This window comes from Vicugna pacos, chromosome 2 (genome assembly GCF_048564905.1).
Source record: "Vicugna pacos chromosome 2, VicPac4, whole genome shotgun sequence".
In the NCBI taxonomy this organism is placed as follows: Eukaryota; Metazoa; Chordata; class Mammalia; order Artiodactyla; family Camelidae; genus Vicugna; species Vicugna pacos.
In genome coordinates this window covers 93,270,649-93,287,013 of record NC_132988.1, presented here as the reverse complement: position 1 = coordinate 93,287,013, position 16,365 = coordinate 93,270,649, and the positions used below count along the sequence as shown (strand labels likewise).

At 36.6% G+C, this 16,365-nt stretch overlaps 1 protein-coding gene and 1 long non-coding RNA gene across 3 annotated transcripts in view; one reads left to right on the top strand and one right to left on the bottom strand.

Annotated features, from left to right (window-relative positions):
- The first annotated feature begins 11 nt into the window (after positions 1-11).
- On the top strand, positions 12-15,621 carry LOC140687689 (uncharacterized). Its single transcript, XR_012062125.1, has 4 exons — positions 12-585; positions 2,022-2,126; positions 14,431-14,546; positions 15,250-15,621. It is a non-coding gene; the product is annotated as an uncharacterized lncRNA (long non-coding RNA).
- Positions 14,783-16,365, bottom strand: part of SMIM14 (small integral membrane protein 14) — a 56,793-nt gene continuing 55,210 nt past the window's right edge. For both annotated transcript variants that reach the window (XM_006209759.4, XM_072944939.1), the window contains exon 5: positions 14,783-15,047. In XM_006209759.4, the coding sequence (XP_006209821.1) occupies positions 15,015-15,047 (33 nt within the window). In that variant the 3' untranslated portion in view covers positions 14,783-15,014. The remainder of the gene's footprint in view (positions 15,048-16,365) is intronic.

Sequence of the window (16,365 nt, the reverse complement as noted above, 5' to 3'; positions counted from 1 at the left end):
CAGCAGTCAGCCAAGGACAGGGCCTGGGTGACCAGGACCGTCTCGGTCAGTCTGTAGTACCCTGTGGTCCGAGCCCCGGTCTTGCCGTCTGACCCCCGCTTCCCTCCCTGTATCCCTGTTCTGGCTGACAGTCGGCGCTGAGGAGGTGCCGCGTGCGCGCCAGGGGTACGAAGGTACTGGGCGGGCTGCGTCCCGAGGGGACCGGAAGGTCCCCGCCCCCTTTCCGGTCTCTCCAGCCACCTAGAGGGCTGGCCTCGACTTTCGGCTCCCTAGACCCGGTCGATCCGCTGCCAGCGGCCCACTCCACTCCCACGCCCTTCTAGGCTCCTGGGTCTACCGCACCCTCCGGGCTGGCGGCCCAGGATTTAGTCACTTTACGTCCGACCGGCCGCTTCTGGGAAGGAGGCGCCTCACGTCTGGAGGCTACTGAATCCCATCATGAATGGACTAGTTAGTGGTCCCCGCCCTGATCCCTGGGTGGAGAAGCGGGACAGCCACGCCCTCCAGACACATTTTCCTGATACTCCTGCCAAATTAAGGATCTGAGATGTCTGTGCGTGATGTATAGCAGAGAGTATGCAAGATGTAAGTGCCGTGTATAAGAAAGAGTAAAATTAATGTATGGAGCCTTCCACTTTTAATGTGGCGAACAGTCTGTTCTTCTTTCCCCACTAGAAGATCATATTAAACCTCAAATCTAAGAAGAAAAAAGGAAAATCATAACTGGTCTTAATAAATCAAGAATTACAACAAGTGATATAATCTGTACTTGAAGTTAAAGGCCATTTTCAGATAAATCATGAAGAAAGTGGAAATTTATAAAGGTGCATTAAAATACCATATAGATGATAGATTTCTTGATAGGAGCATGATGACAACTTTAAGAAAGCTGTTGAATGTCGATTAAACACGTTTGCTGTGGATTGTAGAATGTATGATAAGATATGTAGAGGTTTTTACATTCTATGCGATTAAGTTCATTTATCCAACAGTTAGTGCCTGTTGTGTGTTAGACATTATCCTAGAGACCGGAGATAAGAAGTGGATCAAAACCCAATTCCTCACAGAAATAGACTCACAGATATAGAGAACAAATTTATGGTTACCAAAGGGGAAAGGGGCAAGGGAGGGATGAATTTGTGATTAACGGATCCACACTACTGTATAAAAAATAGATAGTCAATAAGGATCTACTGTATAGCACAGGGAACTATATTCACTATCTTGTAATAATCTATAATGGAAAAATCTGAAAAAGAATACATATTTATAAATGTATATATATGTATAACTGAATCACTTTGCTGTACACCTGAAACATTGTAAATCAACTATACTTAAAAAAAAGTTTTTAAAGACCCAATTCCTTCTTCCAAAGCTCATAGGCTAGTAGAGGTAACTGAATATGTCATTGCATACATGTGACAAATACTATAATAGAGGTATCTTTTCGAACTTGACATATACATAGATTTAAATTTCCTATTACAGTTGGCTTTCTAATAAAAGCTACTTTTCTATTATTATTCTCTTTATGTTGAATTCAACATTTTTCTACCTAGTATTGACTTCACATTCTTTGTTAATATTTTGATAATAATCATAATCTTTAAAACAGACAATAGTTTCTCAGAAATTAAATCAGAATATCAATATTCATTAGGATGAACTTTTGTATATATGACAAATTGTGCTAACAGTCTCTGAGACCTTTTCAGGAGATCCAGGAGGCAAAATATTTTTATGATAATACTAATATGTCACCTTTTCCACTCTTATTCTCTTATAAGCATACAGTGGAATTTTCCAGAGACTGTATGACATGTGATATTGTAACAGATCGAGGCATATATTATAGATTTACAAAAATGTAAAGCAATACCAATCTTCTTGCTAATTTTTTACTTAGAAGTAATTTTTCATAAAGTATGCTATTTATGTTAACATAAAATGAATTTATTATTGTTAATTTTAAGGAATTGATGTGTTTTCTATAATTTATCCGTTTTCATTTCTTATAGGATAAATACCAATAGATATAATTAATATGAAAAAACTTTTGGGGGTCTTCAAGTTTTAGATGTATAAAGGAGTCCTGAGAACAAAAAGTTTGAGAACTGCTTGAGGTAGGCCAATTATTTTCAGATTATGTTTTAAAATTTAAAAATCATTGATTTATTCATTCCATAAGTATTTTCTCCAAGTGTTTAGTATGTGATAGGATTGTGCTAGTCACTAGGAATATAATTGTGAGTAAAAAATGATATATTCCTTGCCTTCATAAATGTTACTCTCTATGGGGAAACATCAAACAATCACACAGATACATGTAAAATTGCAGCTTTATTATAGAAAATACATAGTCTTGTGGGAATACACAATAGAAGTATCTAACATAGCAGGTCAGGGATGCTTTCTCAAGATGTGATAATTGAGCTCTTAAAGGAGACATAGGCATTAACTAGGGAAAACAAAAAAGATGGCTAGAGGAATTAAAGGGTGAACGTAGGGAGAGCAATTCAGAGCCAATTACCATCATCAAGAATTAGAAGCAGTATGTCCAGCGTAGTAGCCATGGAAATTTAGAGAAATGAACAGATTCAAGAGATGATCAGGGAATAAAAGCAATACAACTTTAGTAATATCCCTCATCAGCCCTGCCCCCATCTCACACAAGGATAGCACTATCCTGGATTCAGTAGTAACGGTTAGTTTTGCCTTGCACAGATATATTTAAGGGAATCAATTTCTAGCCCCTCAACTTCCACAGGTACTCATTCCCAAAATTGATCTGTCCAGGAACAGTCCATTTTATAAAAGAAAGGCTTACCTTTCACCTAAACAGAACCTACTATGATCCACTACCCAGGGGTAAAATTCTGGGTGCCAAACAAAGGGATAAACTGAATTCTGGTTTTGGGGAAGTCCCCTGTAGTGATTAATCAAGACCCATCAAATCTGCCTTTCCTCCTTTTGTATTTATTTTTGTTAAAGCTGAAGTTCAGAGTTAGGACATTTTGGACAGTTTGATTTCCAAACAGAAGATTCCGTATAAATTAGTGACCTTGATTCTTTTAAAAACAACTATTTTGCAGGACTGTGAAAAATTTTAAGAGATATTGGATAAAACTGACATGGATAAAATTTACAAGATTTATTTAGTAAAGTAGTTTGACTTAGTTATATCAAATCTTAACAATATTTTTTCCACTTGTAGTTTTCATCTTATATAATGTTTAATACTTTTATTAACAAAACTATATTCATTACACCTGGAAACATGTTAAATGTCAACTTAAAATGTGCTAAGCATTGACCAAAGTCAGAGCCATTCTCCAGAATTTCTAAGGTGTTTAATCACATTTATTGTGGTACTAAGGACAGCAGCTGAGGTTATAGTTCTCTTAATGCTTTGGAGCTAACCAGTTGTCTGCAAGTCTTACAAAATATCTTGTAAGATTATGTAAGATTGCATTATGATCTAGCTGTCACTAGTGGCTTCACCCAACGATTGTATTAAAGCAAATGAAGGTGATTTTGAATCTGGATTAGAGATTCTATTTGGTTTGCTCACAGATGGAGCCAACTAAGTTTAGGTGAAAAGGTACGAGTTAATGCTTAGACCTCTTCTGCCTCCTTGTGTATTTTGGTCGAGTAGAGAAAAAAAGAATTAAATAACGTCAACATACAGTGATTGAAGTGGGAAGGACACATATGAACCTATGTTAAGGAAGAGTATCAAGTATGCTTTGCATTGGAATTCTAAAAGGGAAAAAATGTATAAGATAGTTTGTCATTTTTCAAAATTCTTTTAGGAATATACAAGCAATAAATTAGAAATTATAGGTCTAGGATTTTCCAATGAGACTGGATGGCTGTAGTTGTGTGGAAAGCAAGATTACTGGAGGAAAGGTTAAGGGACTGAGTATTAGAAGGATTGTCTATCCTTCTAATAGAATCTCAATAGGAGGAGTGTTGAAAAGACAGGCAGAAAGTCCAATGCTAAAATCTTCAAAGAATGAGGAGTGATCCAGAGGCCTATAGATGACTGTGAAAATACGGTATCAAGTGGAATACTTTGCCAGCATGAGCTTCTAAAGAGTTGGAGAGTTTTAGGGAGGAGAAAACAATAGCCTGACAGCCACACTGAGGTATTGTGAAGTTCACTCTACACCTACCTTCTTTGGTTATATGGTCTGGAAAAGAAAACAGCCCCCATTTGAGAGGGCAGTGAGAGAGTCAGTGCCCTTAAGGAGATGTCATGTTTTGATGAAGGGACTGTTCAGAGAAGAGGTTGAAGATATGGGGTGTTTGCTGATGATGACGCTTGAGTTTTGGAGGTTTGGGGCATGAGGAAGGGTATGAGATTGAATCAGCTTGGGGGAGTGGCTGAGTGATGGCCTGGGAGTCTTGGACTTGTAGTGGATGCCAATATAAACAGGAGAAAAGAGCATGGTAGGGTCTCTAAAGCCAGTTATCACTGTGAGACCATTAGTGCAGGGAGGGAGTAGGTAGGTAGGCTTGAGGGAGTCTTGGCAAAAACATGTAGATCTCAGTGGGTCTTCCTGTCAGACATGATGACATTGGTGCTGAGGCTAATAAAGGGGTGATACCACTGTGGAGGGGGCTCTGTGGGTATACCCTGACAACTCTGCAGATACTCTTATCTTACATCTAGCAAAACTACAGCAATAAAAACCTCTCCCTTTTGCCCTAGACCCATATTCCTCTCAAGTTACTACCACACTTCTTTACACTCGCTCATTGCGAAACCCCTCCAAAGAGTTGCTTATACTTTGTCTCTCCTTTTTTACCCCCAGTTCTTTCCTTAACTACTCCAGCAGGTTTGTCATCCTATCACTCCAGCAAAACATCTTTTACCAAGTTCACCATGAATTCTTTCTGTCAAAATGTTCAATTCTCCATCCCCATAATTTTTCTCCGTAGAATTTGACACCGCTGAGCCCTCCTCCCTCTAGAGATTTGCTTTCTTTTCAGGCTTCCAAGACATTACACTCATAGAATTTTCTTCTTCTTCCACAGGGTGGTCCTTCTCAGTCTATTTTTTGGTTCCTTTTTCTTGACCACAGCTCTAAATGTTGCAGTACCCCAGGTCCCAGTCCTGGGGTTCTCTTCTTTCTTTTTTAAATTGAAATATAGTTGACATAGAGTATTGTTAGTTTCAGGTATACTACATAATGATCTGACATTTACATACATTATGAAATGATCACTACAATAAGTGTTACTAGAACTTTCTGTCCCCATACAAAGTTATTACAGTACTATTGACCATATTCCTTATGCTGTATATTACATCCCTATGGCTTATTTGTAACTGGAGAGTTGTACCTCTTAATCCTCTTCACCTATTTGGCCCCTTACCTCAGTCCCTCCCCTCTGGCAACAGTTTGTTCTCTGTATCTATAAGTATTTTCATTTTGTTTTGTTATTTATATTTCATATATAAATAGGATCATATGGTTTTTGTCTTTCTGTCTGACTTATTTAACATAATCTCCTCTAGATTCATCCATGGCAAAATTCCTTTTTTAATGACTGAGTAATATTCTATTTTATTTATATACCACACCTTCTTTATCCTTTCATCTATAGATGGGCATTTAGGTTGCTTCCATATCTTGACTGCTGAAAACAATGCTGCAATAATCATGGGGGTGCATGTATCTTTTCAAGTCAGTGTTTTTGTTTTCTTCAGGTAAATACCCAGAAATGAAATTGCTGGATAGTATGGCAGTCCTGATTTTTTGAGGAAAGTTCATACTGTTTTCCATAGATGCTACACCAATCTACAATCCCACCAACAGTGTGCAAGGGTTCCCTTTTCTCCACATCCTTGTCTACAGTTGTTATTTCTTGTCTTTTTGATGATAGTAATTCTGAGTGTGAGGTGGCATCTCACTGTGGTTTTGAATTGCATTTTCCTGATGATCAGTGTGATGTTGAGCATCTTCATGTGCCTGTTGGCCATATGTATATCTTCTTTGGAAAAATATCTATTCAGGTCCTCTGTCTATCTTTAAATTGGATTGTTTGGGGTTTTTTATATTGAGTTGTATGAATTCTTTGTATATTTTTGATATTAACTCCTTATTGTATACATCTTTTGCACACATCTTCTCCTATTCAGTAGGCTGCCTTTTTGTTTTGTTGGTAGTTTCCTAGTTTTCCAAAAACTTATGCAAGCTTTTTAGTTTGATGTAGTCTGATTTATTTTTGCTTGCCTGAGGAAACAATCCAAAATTTTTTGCTAAGACCAGTGTCAAAGAGCCTATGTTTTCTTCTAGGAGTTTTATAGTTTCAGGTCTTGTATGTAAGTCTTTCATCCATCTTGAGTTTATTTTTGTATATGGTTTGAGAAAGTAGTCCAGTTTTTTTACATGTAGCTGTCCAGTTTTCCCAACAACATTTATTGAAGACGCTTGTCCCCACTGTATATTCTTGCCTCCTTTGACATAGATGAATTGACCATATAAGCGTAGGTTTATTTCTGGGCTTTCTATTCTGTTCCATTGATACATGTGTTTGTTTCTCATGTCTGTCTTTATTGTCTCTTTAGGTGATTTTTATCCAGTCCCAGAGATTCAAATACTATCTGTATTTTGTTGGCTTTTAGAGTATCTCTCTTTATGATGGAAACTTAGCTCCACACACTCTAATCTACTCAAGATCTCCACTTGGATGTCAGATCATTGTAGCCAACACTTAAGTATTGTTTTTCCTTTGTGGCAGTGACTGCCAGCTGACCCCAATAGCCACACTGCCCTTACTTAGTAACAGAATTCCCAAATTTTAGCTGGACAGATACTTCCTGTAATGAAGACTACAATGTCTAGTCTGCTTTGGGTCTGGTCACATGGTGAAGTCCTGACTAAGGGGATATGAACGGAAGAGATATGTATGTTTAGGACAATCCCGTAAATGAAGAGGCAGGCCCTCCTTATTTCCTTCCCCTCCTCCCCTCTAGCTGGAACACTGACCCATTGGGTGTTGTTTTGGAACTATCTTTGACTATGCAGAGAACAACTATGTTGGGGGGACCATAGACTAGCAGTTTGAGAAGCTCCACTGCTCTAGGGGTCAGTAGAGCAACAAGACAGTCTGAGTTTTGAACACCTGAAGCAGGTGTATCAGCCCTGGACTGCTTGTATCCCTGAACTACTACATGAAAGAGAACTTCAGTCTGTCTGGTTTAAGCCACTGGAGTCTCTTTATTCCAGCAAGTTAACCCAATGCTAATACTTGCTCGCAATCTGCTCCTTCTCACCCTTCATTTCCCTTCCCATAAACCTTTTCCGTCTTAATTTGTATCATCAATCACCCAGTTGCTCAGGCCCCCATACTAGATGCCATTCTTGTTTTCTCTTCCCTCCCATTCATTGCCAGGCTATCATTGTGACCTATTGGCTCTACCTCCAAAATGTATCTCAAATCTGAGCTCTTACAACTTGGACTGACACCACCTTACTCAAAGCCCCTAGCATCTTTTATCTGGACTCCAGTGGCTTCCTGCCTCCCTTCTTGATGCACACAGTTCATCTTCAACACAGCAGCCAGAGTGAGATTATAAATCATAAATCAGGTCACACATTCCCCACCCCCTGCCCCAGTGGCTTCTGTACTCATAATAAAATCTAAAGTCCTTGTTTTGGATTCCAAGATCCTACAAGATGTGGATCTTACTTCTGATCTCATATTCTACCAGTCATTTGGCCTTATTCTGGTCCCTTGAAAATGTCATGTCTGTTTCAATCTCAGGGCCTTTGCACTTGTTTTTTTCTTTTGGAAAACTGCCCAGATTTTTGCGTAGCTGCCTCATTCAGATATCATCTCTTCAGAAAGCTCTTTCACCATGATTGTATTTAACTTCTCTTTAGCAATTAATAGTTGCTGGGATAATCTTATTCGTTAGCTTTTGTATTTGCCTACTGTAAATAAAATACAAACTTCTTGAGGACAAGGACTAAAAACAAATGACCTTCACACTACGAGAATTCATTTTAATAATTTGACCTTTATTCCTTGTTATTATAGTGGTGTTTTTGTTTATTTGGCCTGTTTTCTTTTTTTAACACAGAACTTTCACATTTACTGAACAGGCTTCTGTTAGGGCCATCCATGAAGAAGGATGACATCCTGCCTACCTCATTCCCACAAAAAAATTTTTTTGACAAAAAAGCATTATTTTTAGGCATCAGGAATAACTATTAAAAACAATTCTGTTGCACTAGAATTCAAGGTTTCAGTGAATTCCCTGCCCATTCATAGAAATCAGTTAGTATGAAGGAAATGATTAATTTTACTTTTGTTTCTGTTTTCTTTTTCATCTCCAGAACTAAATACAGTATTTAACATTTTTTTATAGCTCATGGTTCTCACCCCTAGCTGCCACTGGAATCACTTGTAGATGCTTAGGCCAAAACTCATACCAATTAACCCCATTCTAGAATCTCTGAGATGTGGCCACACGGCATCAGTGGTTTTTAACACTCTTTAGATGAGTGCAGTGTGCAGTCTGCTCTAATAGTTTGCTCTTTAGCTTTTCTTGCAATGGATTTGTTCAATAGTCAAAATTTACTTGCTTTCCATTTTACCTTCCAAGGATTTAAAACTATTGATTGGAAATTGTGTTATTCTATTTAATATTTTGATATTTAATGTTTTTCACATGCCAGGCACCGACCTAAAGGTGTGATTGTTCATTGCTAGTAGGGTGACTTCCTTCTAATGGGAATTCAGTGGAAGTGTCTGAAATTCACGGTTTCCATACAGAGGTTTTAGAAAGGGTATGTGTGTGTGTGTGTGTGTGTGTGTGTGTGTGTTGGGATGGTGAAGGCCCTTATATAACAATGTTTAATGCTTTACAAAGCAGTTTTACACACATTTCATTTCTCACTTTAGTTTGGTGGAAAGTAGTATTATACTTGATAAATAAACAAGGAAAGCAATGTTCCAAATAAAGCAGACTGCTGAAGGGCCACATAGCTTTGTGTTCCTTAGTCAAGGCATAGGCTGGTTAAAATGCCATTAGTCTTTTAGTTACTGAAAACTAACATGTTTCGTAAGAAGGGAACTTATTGTAACAGACTGAATGTGGAAGTAGAAATGATGACCTAGCTTGCTTCTATTAAGCCAGCTATTAAAGAGATTTGCAAAAATGCAGACCAATGCCACTCTTTTCACTAAATTTTCATTTTGGAAAATGGTTATTTTCATCAAAAATATTTTAACACGTATTGGGTGTATTATTGTTTTAAAATACTTAATACTTACAAATGGTCTCAGTTTTAATCTTGGACATAGTATGTATATTGATAGATATAACCCATGTAAACAAAATCTCTTTGGGGTCCCCAGACTGGAAAGTTTGAGGATCTCTGTAAGTTATTACTGTATGCTTTGGCCTCTGGCCTATTTTTTTCCGTTGTGTCAAAAACTAAAAATCTGAATAAACTGTTTACCTTAACATTATGTATGGCTTACGCAAAGCTAGCTCATTTAGCACTTTTTCCCCAAGGCTACACATTATTACAATACTAAATACGAGAAGATTGGTACAATGAAAGTAGAAGTCTGAGAGCTGGATGAAAATTATAGAATACATGATAAAGAAGATCAATGTCAGCTATCTCTTCAATAGAAACACTCTGAATATCTTTGATGCTCTCAGAGATTAGCATCAGAAATTAATACAAGAGGACACAGAACTATATTCAGTATCTTATGGTAACCTATGGTGAAAGAATATGAAAATGAATATATGTATGTTCCTATATGACTTAAGTATTGTGCTGTGCACCAGAAACTGACACATTGTAAACTGACTATACTTCAATAAAAATGTATATTAAAAAAATACAAGCAGACACAGAATTCAACCTTAACTGTTGCCAGTTTACACATATGTGGCTGAGTTCTCAAAATATTGTGACGTAATGAAAAAATTCCTTAGATGTTGTGGAGGGGGAAAACTGTAAGCCCTACTCATTCTGTAATGAAGAAACTATAATTTTTAATATTACTTTATTAGCCCAAGATTTCCTTAAGCCATCTATTTTCTGATTTAGCTCTGGTTAACAGAACCATGCTGGAAGCTTGACATTGCCAGCTTTCAACAGGCAATTGTTAGTGAAATTCCAGGAAGATGAGGGAGTGTGACAAAACTGCAATGTGACACAAAACAGAGTAAAAAGTAGTCTTTAAGACTGTTAGATAAAAATGAAGGCTAAGAACATCTGCAAGGATGTAAATCTTAATCCATCTGTTGGGCTGGTTCTGGTGTCAGATTTACATTTTGTATGTTGCCACCACAAAGCTGTACTTGCTAGATTAATTGTAAGGAATCCCTTTTAAGATACCCGGACTTCTAAAGTTTAATGTGTACATACTAATTAGTTATCAGGGAAAGCTGCATTCAGTCTAGGATCTGTAATTCCTTTTGTACGTAAAGTGCCTCCCCTTTAGGCACAGAATTAATGAGTGACTATGTAACAGATACATTTCTTTAAAAACAAAATACGAGATTCTTCCATCATGCTGAGTCTGCTATGTAGTATTTGTGTTCTTTAATTCTGCTCAGTTTTTCAAAATGAATAGAAACAATGCAATTCAAATCCTTTATCAAGACATAGCCTGAGTATATGAGCTTATGAGCAGTGTAGAACCATATATTTAAGAGGCAAAGCCTCAGACATTGCAAGGATTGTAAATAATTTTTTTCTCATTCCTAAATTTCCTATAAAAAAGCAGAGTTTTGTATAAGGGAATAAAAGTCTTATTTGATATGAAGGTTGCTTTATTCTTAAAACTACATGTATTTTTCCTTGCTCCTCTGTATTTCCTACCTCCAGACATCTCGCTCCTCCCTTTCAACAGACATCTTCATTTGGTGTTGGATGGTTTAAAATGGTTTCTATAATCTAGTCCTGAATAATACCCACTTTAAAGCATAAACAGTTAAGCCATAAATGTAAACGCTGATTGAAATGTTTTTTGAACAAGCATAATCAATTTGAGAAAAGATGGGCAGGGTTAAGTTCCCTGTGAGGAAAGATCACACTGATAACCCCAGTTTTTAAAAGTCAGAGCATGAGAGATAATTGTGACTGGTGTTTGTGGAACATTTGGGGGTGGGCGGTGGAAGGAAATCAATCCTATAAACTGAGATTCTAAGTTGAGAAAACTATCAGATGAAATGTCAGGGGAAAAAAAACTTCTTAGAATTCCACTTTCTGAAACTATTTAATGAAAACTTAACCGTTTTATTGGGGATTCAAATATTCACTGACATATACCTGACAAACTTTAGACTGAAATCATTATCTCCAGGAAGTTATAATTTCACACATTTTGCTATTATAAATAACACTTAAGCATCACACAGACACTGACATCATAATCATGTCAGAACAACTGTATCATTTTTTAATAGATGAGTATTAATGATCTTTAGTATTTGGATGCATTCCAGGTCACAGAGCAAAAGCAAACTTTCACCTTTGTGTGATTTTGTGTTTTCAGTACCATTACATGTCTAGCTCCTCTGGGGTAACATATGTCTTCTCAAATAATGAACACTACTGGATATTATACTCTCAAAGAAAATGTCTATTGACCCTGTATTCTAGGAAGAAATTAAAAAAAAACAAAAGAAATGTAATTGCAATCTTATTTCTTAGAGATTCTTAGAATCTTTACTACTGAACACTGGCCCCACACTGCTATCACATAAATATTCTTCCTGTAACTGAAAGTTTGCTAGTAGGAATGTCTTAGGGGTAGGTAAGTTAGGGGTAGGTAAAAAGCCTTACAAAGAAACTTTAATAAAGGACATTAACATTTTACAAGAAAAGATACTCACTTCTCTTCCCACAAAAGCCAAACAGAAAACAGTGAGTGTTAACTAACATTTTCTATTTATTCATTAATAAAAAGTGCATAGTACAAGCCCTTTATCCCAATCCAAGTACTCAGTAAAAGATTACAATAAACACTGGATGGCACAGACATGATTTGTTTGGCATGATTTAAACATTTAAAAACAATTCCCATTTAGTATATCACATGACCACTTTTGCTTTTAACAAAGTAATCATCAGACATGGTAACAAATACATACGACGTTTCATTCAGAATATTATAATGTTAAGACTAAACCTACTATTGCAACAACAAAAATTTAACCCGTTAAACTCACTCCATTTCTCCTTCAAGTTGCTGTTTTGTGTCTTAAACTGAGCTGGTCAAATTTTAGCACATATTCATTTAGAGTGACAGACTGATTCAGGGTAAGAGGCTTCTAAGGTTCCTTTGAAAATGTAAGATGTAGGTAATTCCATAAACACTATCACATCGCATACCACAAAGACACTGAAAGTAACCATGAAATAGCTGTACTTAATAGTTACTTCTGAAAATCTTTCCAAGTAGTTTAAAATATGACTTGCTGACCATGGGATAGTGCTTGGATACATGATAAAATCTTTTACTATACACAGTTCCAATGTTAATTTTTTCCACGTGGAAAGCAGAAAAACATTTTGCATATAAGAACATTAAATAATTCTAAAACAAAATCAACTCTTAATGGCATTTGTGGAATGTTTAAGAGCCAAAAGTGATTAAAATGTGAAGCATTATCTTTCTTTTTTCCCCGATTACTTAAAAATGATTGTAGCCACAGTTCAGGCGAATGTTTATAAGCCAAGTAATGAGTAAGAGTGTGCTCAGTAAAAAGGCCACATGTAGAAGCTTTAAGAATTAATTAGAATAATATAAATTACTAGTTAGGTTAATAGGAATACTTTATGTGCTACTGCATATTGTCTTTGTCAGGAGTGCAGAGAAATTTTACAAGCAAAAAAAAAACGAAGACTAAATACTTCACTAAGAACTTTAGTTACTAATTAAACAGATGGTCCATATAGGATATTCTAGATATAATGTCAATTAAGTATATGTGACAGAAATGAAGAGCTAAGAATAAGAACCCACATTTCCAGGTTTCTAGTTAACACTAGACATTCTGTTTCCATGTCACAGCCACTTATTCAACCAAAGTCAATTCTCAATTATTTGTGAGCCACAGATTCAGTGAACACATCAGTATCTCTGCCAGAGACTGGCTTTCGAGCAGCTTAGAGAGCAGACTGTTGGGACTTATGTGCAAGCCTTTGTTCAAGGTTCAGGGGCAAGGGTAGAGAAATGAATGCCTACAGGGACTTGGCTCCATCTTCTGCCACTCCTGCCCTTTCTGCTGTAAATGCTTTAAGAGCTATAGAGCTGGCAAGGCTTCCAGTAGGCCACATTAGGAGGGAAAAACCTTAAATCTGCGGTGCTCATTTATCCAGGATCTGACTTACCTGTGTTATGATACCTCTTGATTAACACAAGTAATTAAGAGTAAGTTGTATTATTTCAAGGAGTTGAGCACAAAGCCAAAATGTACAGTTGAGGAACACAAGCAGTGTATTAGAAAATGAAATGAAGCCCTTAGAGTGTTTACAGCCTAGAATATAATCATAATAAAGGAAAACAAATACCCTATGAGCATCACATAATTGTATCAGAGACTCTATTAAACAGTACAATGATACAGAGAAGTTTATTAATTCATACAAGTAATTTCTCAGATCTATACAGTAAAAAGCTAGACTGATCTGGGAAGGGAGGAAATCCTTACACTGATAGCTAAGTATCTTCTAGCCCCCACAAATCATTTGCAATCACTTTCTAGGGGAATAAATCCATAAACACACAAGTCATGCGGACTTTTTCTTAATGCCATTTGTCTTCATTTTCTTTCAAACTGAACGAAAACCAATGCAACCTTTTACTTTTCTATACATTTCAAACTTTTACTTATATTAATGCTCCTCCCTACTCCAGTCCATCCTATTACCAAACAAGAATGAGATGGGGTTGAGAAAAAGATCCTTGATTGTTTCTCATTTTCCTTGGAGTGAACCAAGAATTCATTAAATACTTTTTAAAGTCAGATAACAAGACTCAAAATTTTTTCTTTGAAAAAAATAAAGTAAGTAAATAGCATTCAAATGTCAGTAACCAAACAGGCCCCTAATACAGCTTTAAGATAGTTTCATTTAACAGGGAAGTGTTACAAAAGAAAAGCAGCTTCCTGAGAGGCATCCATTTAAAAAATAAATTACAGCTTAAATTATTACTGTATAGATTATACCTGGCAAAGGCAGAAAGAATTAACTTTTCCCCTCCTTTCATGAACCATGTAAGGCTAGTGTACAGTGGCTTACAAATGTCATATAATGGACTATAGGTCATCTACCATATTTAATTCATGTTTATTTGAAGTTTTCTTAATATCAGACATTTTTATGGGAATAAAAAACTGAGTAAACAATTGTTTCATTTTTTTCTTTCCTCCATTTCTAGCCACATAAGCCAGTTTTAGTGGATAATACAGAGTTCAGCTGTAACTTGTACAATTCCAAAGGCTGTCACAGTCCCAAGAACTAGAGAAAACTGCCACCCACAAATAAACTACCAAGGTAAGTGTAAATACAGTGTGGTTCTAATCTTCTTTCATACAATCTCAGATAACCCCAAATAACTTTATAAATACCTTATGAAAAAAATTTAAACCTATAAAACTATTTAAAATATTTAAACGCAGGGATCTCAAATTTCCTTCAATCAGGCCAGAAACTATCAAAAAAATTATAATCACAGTTACAAATAGAATGAATGGAATGTTTAAGTTTAGGATAACCAAAAAAGCCACATGTAGCTTTTTAATGCAATCATTTACTCAAATATACTGTAAATAGGAAAGGTGATAACACAGGAAGCAAAAATAAGCTTGCAAGTGAAATTTTCAGAAGCTCATGAAAACAATACCATCCCATACAGCAAATGCGAAAGGAAAAACAGTTCTAATGGGGTTAAGAGTACTCTGGTCATCTTCGTTCATTTGGTCGTGCAAGATGTTAACTATTTTCACTTCCCATATCACAAAGTTAGTCCACAGGAGGGGCTGGTGGATCTTGTCCCTGGCATTTAAAAGAGAGAAATTATGGGACAGACTCTTAAATCCCAGGGCCACCAATCTAACACATAAGTAAGAACTGAGCAGTAATGCCCTTCACCCTCCCATCTCAATCACACACTTATTTGGACTTCTCATATGTTTTTGCACAGGGAGCACTAGATTAATACTGTGATTCACATTGTTTGTCTCTTTCTTCCCTACAGTACGGAAGAAAGGAAAACTGTGTAACAGTGACGTGATTTGGGTGAAAGTGCTCTCCCTGACAGCTCCAGAGGTGATATTTAAACCAATCGAGACAGTCTCCTCCCTCTTGCTAAGGTGACCGAGTACAGTACAATCAAAGTGAAGCTGGAGACTCCTGTTTCTCACAACAGAAAGTCAGTCAGTGAGGAAGCATGTGGCTCCAGTTGCTACTGGCAGCCATCTTATGGCCACAAAGGGAGCCCACCTTGGAATGAAGCTGATGGTTGGAAGAAAGAAACTGGGTCTCTGACGACACTGTTAAACTTTCTAACAATGACCCTACCTCTGGATTTTTCTGATGTAGAAACCAATAAAGCCAATTATTTAAACCAGGCTGAACTGATTTTTGTTACTTGTAATAGAAAGCATCTGAACTGCAAAGGAAAGATCAGAGATTTTAGGAATCTTCAGGAAGATTCCATTTATTTACTCTGACATGCTGTATAATGGCCTAGTTAAGGGAGATCAATTCTTCTACTTGGAATTAGTCAATATGTTTTCGTGCTTACTCCTAGAGCAGGGGGACTGCTATTCCTAGGACTGATGGTCTACTATGAATTAAGGTTCAGGGGACTGTAATCTTGCATTTCTGTCACTTCTAATGGCTTCAAAGTCAGCTTATTAAGCTGGATTTCTTTGGGTCCAAACATTGAGGATGTTGCTCTTTGATATGAAAGTAAGAAGGAAGGAGGAGAAAGCACTTTATCAAGACAACGTGCAAGCTGTTTTATAGATACCTTCCTCTCCAAGAAAAACCAAAAATAAATTTAAGGCATTTTATATAGTGCTAATGAGGCCTTCTTTCTAAACTAAAGTCAGCATGCTACATATTTAAATATTCTAAATCTTAAAAAAAAAAAACCCAAAGCACTGACTAATTAACATGACACATTTGCTTTCTCCTATATAAGCAATTAGTCTAGCCGAACTTCTTTCTAATATTAACAACACAGGGTTGGGGAAAAGAAGCCATCATTTTAGGAATTCCACATGCTGAAGGTTGAAGAAGGGAATTAGTGGGATAATTTGGTGTTCAACAAGTAAATCCATTATGGAAATATTTTTAATAATATCCA